The sequence below is a fragment of the Etheostoma spectabile genome, chromosome 8, assembly GCF_008692095.1.
Source record: "Etheostoma spectabile isolate EspeVRDwgs_2016 chromosome 8, UIUC_Espe_1.0, whole genome shotgun sequence".
Taxonomy (NCBI): Eukaryota; Metazoa; Chordata; class Actinopteri; order Perciformes; family Percidae; genus Etheostoma; species Etheostoma spectabile.
The window spans coordinates 33018325-33026336 of NC_045740.1; the positions used below are offsets into that span (position 1 = coordinate 33018325).

At 42.9% G+C, this 8012-nt stretch overlaps 1 protein-coding gene across 1 annotated transcript in view; it reads right to left on the reverse strand.

Moving 5' to 3' along the window:
• Nucleotides 1-8012, reverse strand: part of LOC116693484 (septin-7-like) — a 51061-nt gene that overhangs the window by 22464 nt on the left and 20585 nt on the right. Inside the window, 1 exon segment of the mRNA XM_032522488.1 lies at nucleotides 2502-2608. Within this exon segment, the coding sequence (XP_032378379.1) occupies nucleotides 2502-2608 (107 nt within the window).

An 8012-nucleotide genomic window follows, 5' to 3' on the forward strand; every position in this document is an offset into this window, starting at 1 on the left:
CTGGACGTGCCTGGAACACCTCCCTAGGGAGGCCCCCAGGAGGCATCCTCACCAGATGCTGAACTCCTTCACTAGGCGGTCAACAGAAAACTCTGACTGGACAGATAGTCTAGCTAGCTGTCTGGATTTACCCTGCAGAGACCTGAGGACCAGGTTACCATAAGTCCTCAGATTTGACAGATAGTCTAGCTAGCTGTCTGGATTTACCCCGCAGGACCTGAGGACCAGGTAACCATAGTCCTCAGATTGGACAGATAGTCTGATAGCTGTCTGGATTTACCCTGCAGAGATTGAGGACCAGGTAACACATAGTCCTCAGATTGGACAGATAGTCTATGCTAGCTGTCTGGATTACCCTGCAGAGACCTGAGGACCAGGTGAACCAAGTCCTCAGATTGGACAGATAGTCTAGCTAGCTGTCTGGATTTACCCTGCAGAGATCTGAGGACCAGGTAACATAGTCCTCTGATTGGAAGATAGTCTAGCTAGCTGTCTGGATTTACCCCGCAGAGATCTGAGGACCAGTAACCATAGTCCTCAGATTGGACAGATAGTAGCTAGCTGTCTGGATTTACCCTGCAGAGATCTGAGGACCAGGTAACCATATCCCAGATGGACAGATAGTCTAGCTAGCTGTTGGATTACCCTGCAGGATCTGAGGACCAGGTAACCTAGTCCTCAGATTGGACAGATAGTCTAGCTAGCTGTCTGGATTTACCTGCAGAGAACTGAGGACCAGGTAACCATAGTCCTCAGATTGGACAGATAGTCTAGCTAGCTGTCGGATTTACTGCAGAGATCTGAGGACCAGGTAACCATAGTCCTCTGATTGGACAGATGTCTAGCTAGCTGTCTGGATTTACCTGCAGAGATTGAGGACCAGTTAACCATAGTCCTCAGATTGGACAGATAGTTTAGCTAGCTGTCTGGATTTACCCGCAGAGATCTGAGGACCAGGTAACCCATAGTCCTCAGATTGGACAGATAGTCTAGCTAGCTGTCTGGATTTACCCTGCAGAGATCTGAGGACCAGGTAACCATAGTCCTCAGATTGGACAGATAGTCTAGCTAGCTGTCTGGATTTACCCTGCAGAGATCTGAGGACCAGGTAGAATACCAACAAAGAGACAGAGGAAGGGGACGGACATCCAGCAGAAAAGAAGGACATCTAGTGGAATTTCCTGTGGCACCGGAGCAATCCCGGAAGTAGACCGTCGTGAATATAGACTACATCTCTCCTGACCACAACCCTTTTCTTCTACCTTTTTAGAAGTTGTACTCACTCCTTCACAACCCTTCTGCCTTTTCTGTTCCTGTCCTCTGCTCCAGATGCAGCCTCCATCCTCCTGCTCAGTTTGTCATGACCATAAAAGGAAAAAAACCAGGCCCTGTGTCCTTGCTGTTTCCCTCTTAGTTCCTCCATCCTCCCCTCTCTTCTCTCCAGAAGACTCCATCTCTTGCTCCCTCTCTCCTTTACATATAAATGTATATACAAATACGTAAAAGTTAAATTTACCTTTTATTCTTAGTACACATCAATGTCCATTTATTTAACTGTATTTTATTGTAGTGACCTTGTCTGTACTTGCGTTTTACAGCTAAGTGCACTTCATAAATAAATATATTGTTTTGCACTCCCAAAGTAGCATACATTTGCTTTTTTATTTGCAAGTATGGACAAAAGCTTGGATGAAATCGGTTAAAATGCTATAAAAAATAATAATACAGTTAGCAAAGTGTTAATTGCAACCCTACTGTGTTTTTTTCCTATTATTATAGCTGTTGTTTGGGAGGTGATGTGGGGGTGGTCAGTGTCTGGTATAATATCTGAACATTTGACTTACTTTATCCAGAAGCCTAAGGAACTTTCCAATATTTCATCAACACCTTATCTAAACATTTTGGGTGACCCTGGGGCTGAAGAACTGGATCAAATAACCAAAATCTCCAATAACAGAAGTCAAAGTTGCAAATATCTGAAAACCTGGGACCTGGGGAGTCTTAATTGCTGTACCACGTCCTCAAAGGACTTCAATATGCCATCAAAGATTCACATCCCCCAGTGTCACAATCCCCTTCTCGAACCAGTCCCTCAAAAAAGGGGAGATCTACCAGTACATAACTTCAGATTTCAAGAAATACTTGATGAGGCATTAAGATATGGATCCAGTTCAAACTGTTTTGTCCAAACTACTTTTAAATGAGAGATATTTGGATGTGTTTTTGCTTCACCATACACTTTAACAGACTGGCTTTGTAAGGGCAGTGAATGAGGCAAGAACAGAGTGCTCAATGCAATACCAGGGTGGGGCTCTCAGCAGGAAGTATGCCAAAAGTTAAAATCATAGTAATAATACAACACGGTAGACCCAAACCTCCTCTATCAATCGGTCTTTGTAATTTATAAAAAATGTTGCAGTTTTTTTTATTTTAATTTACCTTTCCATATAAAGGTCTTTGTTATCATGTCAGACTATTTACAATATGACAGGGGAACCTACCTGCACAGTCTTCTTAATGCGCTGGGAGGGCCCCGGGTAGTCCTTGGAGTATAGGTCAGTCAGGAACAGAGAGTTGATGAGTGTCGACTTCCCAAGACCAGACTCGCCTGAGGACAAGATAAGGGGATGAGATTATGAATTTAATGCCATCTCCATTTTGGCAAAGCAATGAAAAACTAGCATGTGTTATTTCACAAGAGCACAGCATATGAGAAGACGTTACGTGCATCCACGCATACGCTCAGCAGACAAACAACACATGCATTGCAAACCATACGTAAAAACATGTGCATATACTGCACACACACGCACGCGCACGCACACGCACACACACACACACACACACACTGCTCTCTGGAGCGGAGAAAATAAAGTAGATTCATGGTCTGTGAGGAAAAAGGTCAGAAGCTTGTCTGCCAGCATTTCCTCTCCACCTACTGCTTGCTCACTCCCTCCCTCAACATCCCCATTCATCCACTCTTCCTCCGTCCCTTTCACTGAACACTTCCCTTACATATAAATCTTCCTATTTCTCTCCTAACTGCCAACTTTCCATTCTCTGCTCCCATACTGATGTTAGGGACACAGCAGGCGCACAAACACACCGTTGATGTTTACTTGACAAAAAAGCACAGCCACTCCAAACAGACACACTGCAGATGCTCCCACACACACAATGCTGTGATTAATGGCCGAGCATTTGGCACGTGTCTCATGAAAAGGCGTTGGAGGGGTGTTTGGTTGGTCGGTGGGAGGGAAGGATGGCTGTTTGTCCTAACAAGACCTCTGACTGACTCCCAAAACACTATCACGCTGCTCTTTAGCCTTTGAAAATCTGACACCACACCCACCCCCATCATTTGTAACCAAACACCAACTTGGGTAGGTACGCAGTAGCTTACCGAGCATTAAGACGACAAATGTTAAGGAGGGCATCCCCATCTAAAAGAAGTCATTTAGAACTACTCTTTTGAAGTGTTATGGTTTTCCAGTATGTCTTTTCTGTGTCTCCCCCCCCACTCACACACAGTATACCTATATAAATCAGGTGATATGTATGTGTACACAAAAAATAAAAATACAGGACACTTGAACTAAATTTCCGCTACAGCAAGTTAACACATATACAATCCACCCCCCAGCCAAACATAGTGACACACTTTTTACATTTAAGTACATCTTATTTTAAACTACAGATGTCAAAAAAAACTAGTGTAACTACTGACTTTAATTCCCACGATTCAGCAATAACTCTTTTGAGAGACATTTTTTTTTTAGGTTTTTAGGGGATTCATCAAAATATTGTGCAGTCTAAGAAAAGGTTTAAAAAAGTGAAACACGATAATCAAAACTTGCCATGACCCAACGTGTCTCCACAATCCTAACTAAATAATTAAAGCTGGACCAAGGAGACTAACTGGGAGTGACCTGCTTGCCATCAGCGTGGTTTAGACTGCTGCAGTATCAGACTGGAGAGCCATCACACTGGGGAACTTTTTAAGCAGCTCATCCTCCACATAAGCTATACAACAATTAAAGAGCCCCCTATTAAACTCCATTTTAGCATCAAATTTGTGCTCTTGGGGTTTCCTAGAATAGGTTAGCTGTTCAAAAAACACAACATGTTTCTCATACTGCCCATTAGGGGTGTCAGGGTACCAAAAGTCCAGTAGTTGGTGCCAATACCAGAAAATACCACGATTCACGATGCTGATTTCCACATCACGGTAAAAAAAACCAAGTTTTTCTAAGATTCCATGTGCTTTAACTTTAAACATGAACTTCTTTATTAAAATATTACTATATGTGGCCAGGTTGGGTCAGTGGTAGAGCAAGCGCACATGAGGTGCCGCCAGAAACTGTCTCTAATTTCCAGCCGGATGTCCATCCCCGTCCTCGGTCTATTTGCTGGCGTTCTAACCTCTGGTGGATTTCTGAGGACTATGATTACCTGGTCCTTAGATCTCTGCAGGGTAAATCCAGACAGCTAGCTAGACTATCTGTCCAATCTGAGGACTATGGTTACCTGGTCCTCAGATCTCTGCAGGGTAAATCCAGACAGCTAGCTAGACTATCTGTCCAATCTGAGGACTATGGTTACCTGGTCCTCAGATCTCTGCAGGGTAAATCCAGACAGCTAGCTAGACTATCTGTCCAATCTGAGGACTATGGTTACCTGGTCCTCAGATCTCTGCAGGGTAAATCCAGACAGCTAGCTAGACTATCTGTCCAATCTGTTTTTTCTGTTGACAACTAAAACTACTTCTGAACGTACACATGTTCCACCAAAACATCTTCCTTCCTGAGACTATTTAGCGGCTCTGTCACATTTCAAATGAGTCATTTGCTGGAGAGAGAACAGTTACATTCCTACTTCCAAGAGGACATCTGGGTATTCCATCAGTCCATATTGACAAGGTGTGAAGCCCCGGTGGATTCTCGTCTTTACCCCTTCTAAACCCCTCGTGTGTTTGCTCGGTTTTGGATATTCTGTCCCAGTGTGAGTTATGAACACACTTTGTCTCAGTGTCTCCTACAGCCTCGACAACCAGGCCGACTCACCCGTTTAATGGACTGTTTGGAGTCAGAGTCAAGCACACGCACACACACACACACACACACACACACACACACACACACACACACACACACACACACACACACACACACACACACACCACACACACACCACCACCCAAACACACACACACACACACACACACACACACACACACACACACACACACACAGGCATCATTTCATGACGAGATAGCACAGATGTATAGAACCTCCTTCCCACTCCTCCCTGCGCTGTAAAGAAGGGAATGTTAGCTAAACGTGGAGAGGAGCAGCTGAGTAATGTGTCTGCGTATGTGTGTCCCTCAATGGTGAGCTGCAGGGTGCCATATTCCGGGGGGGATGCGTGGGATTTCCCCCTTTCTGGTTTACATATCCCTGCCTCTGCTGAATTATTTTCAACAAAATATACCCCCCTCCCCCTTAAAGGGATCAATGCTACTTCAGCAATATACCATATATTACAATATATACCTACAAAGTTTTTTTAAACTAAGCATCTGGATCCTGCTAAAAGAAGGCAAATTGCTGAAATTTGATTAGGATTTATTATGCTACTATTTGTAGGCTCCTACTGTCCAGCCTATGAACATAAGTCCAATTTCCACTCTCTTTTTAGCATTGTATAGCTCTCCATGATGACAAATAAACTAAAAATAAGAAAAATATCAGTCTCTTTCTATGTTAACTGCTCCACCGTGTTCAACAGCAATGGCCCTGTCCGTCTGATGATGGTAATCAGCTCTGACCACTTCAGGTTCATTCCAGGAAGAAGGTGCAGCATATTTAAAAGTCATTTTCTAAACTAAACTAGTGTGGATTAAAGAAGTACATTTCCAGTATCACAGCCCTGTGTTGCCATTCTCAAAATCCCTTTACTAATGGAAACAACAAACTTCAAGCTACCAAGCTGATTATGGCAACTTTTAAAGCTACTGTGTCTAATTTCTGTCTCCCCCATGAGGACGTTATGACAACAGCACGGTCTGCGCGTCCACATGATACAAGCCTTCCGTGATCACGTGGAGCTGATGGTCTTAATTATCTTTGTAGCAGCTCATTTGGCTTGAATGGAACGGACGTTCATTAATATCAAAAGGTTCCGCACTAAAACATCAAAGAAAATGGGGATGGTGCAACAAGGCAGGCCTGCTTGGTTCTTACAGGGAATGATTGTAAAGATGTATAAAAAAACATGTCTAGGTCATTTCCTCTCTAACTGGGAGGGTTTGGGACGGATTGTTGGGGTTGCTGTGGACGAAGTCTACTCGGAGATCCACTGGTAAGAGATAATGAGGTGTAACCATGTATCAGCTGATATAAATAGCTCATGTTTCTGTATTAATAGTTAAATTAATATTGTACGTGGCGTTTTCTTTTGCGGGGGGTAAATGTTCCACCAGAACCAGTTCCTTACCGAGACTCTTGCAGAAGCTGCATCCGAACATACTGTGCCCAACACAACTGTGATTGGTTTAAAGAAATGCAAACAACCCAGAATGTATCTGTGGTGTGGCCAGACCTTAAACCACAGCGCTGTGGAGATACAATCTAAAATTCTAGACTGAAATCTAGAAACTAAGCAGCATTCTGATCTCCATTTGTTTGTGTTTGGCTGCACAGCTTAAGTGGAGGATTTGTAAAAAATTAGTTAGTTAATTAGTTTCTCTGACAGACAGCCCCACAGTGTTAGAGACGCTCACTGCAGTAGTCTAACCCCCACCCTGAGGGCAGGTCCATCCCAATTAGCCTCCCTGGTTCAGCTTTAATTAAATATTGGTTCCACATGACAAGCGGCAGCTCTCTGTGAACACACTAATGACCTGACTGCCAGTGATGGATTGCTGAGCCTTCCAGCTCATCCCTGCTGTTTCTCTTCCTCTTATTGAGACATCCCTCCATCTCCGTACAGCTCTGTCACTGATGTGTTGCTCAGCCTCAAACCACATTCCATTTTGTCCCATTACTTTCTGCATCACCGTTGCCCCTTGTACTTTAACATTATTATTCTAAGTATGGGGGGGATCATTTTGCCCTGTGTTAACAGAGGGTAGTGACGCTTATATAGTCCTAAATTCCTTCATTTGTAATTGGACTTAACACTTTGGGATATAAGGATCCCATGTTCCAGCGGTTTCAACACAAGCTGTCCAGGCTTGGTGGAACACATGCAGGACAGAGACTACGAGACTACCAAATCTGTTATTGATTGGCCCGGTGTGACACTGCATCACATGAGGGGCTTGATGCTGTTATATGAAGTCCATTTTGCCATTTCAGTATAATTAAACCATGAACAAAAAACAGAAAACTTCCAAACGCACATGTAAGCAACTGCATAATCCGTATCATTTAATCCTTTAGATTTCCCTCAGGTCCTTTCTATCATTAAGAAAAGGATGCATACAGTATTACCTTCTCCGAAAAGCCTAAGGATGACTCTCATTTCTCTGTCTTCAGTGTCTGTCTATGCTGCAGCCAGCCCTGCCTTCATTTTTGCAAATTCAATATATTTGCATACTCAGATCTGATCCCAATGTGGGCACAAAAGATAATGAAAAGACATTTTAATACCAGGGGTATATGCAAAGAAATATTGGATAGGATGTTGCTATCCAGATAAAGAGATAACATCCAGATAGAGACCAGATCAACAGTTAATACCAGTGCCAATACCATTATGATATATTAAATTACACTGATAAAACAGCATTCACCAACTGTTCAACAACTGTGCTGCAAGGGTGTTTAGACATATTTAAAAATACACTGAACAAAATTATTAACACAACACTTTTGTTTTGCCCCAATTTTTCATGATCTAAACTCAAAGATCTAAGACTTTTTCTACGTACACAAACATCTTATTTCTCTCAAATATTACAAATCTGTGAATCTAAATCTAATTCTGTGTTAGTGAGCACTTCTCCTTTG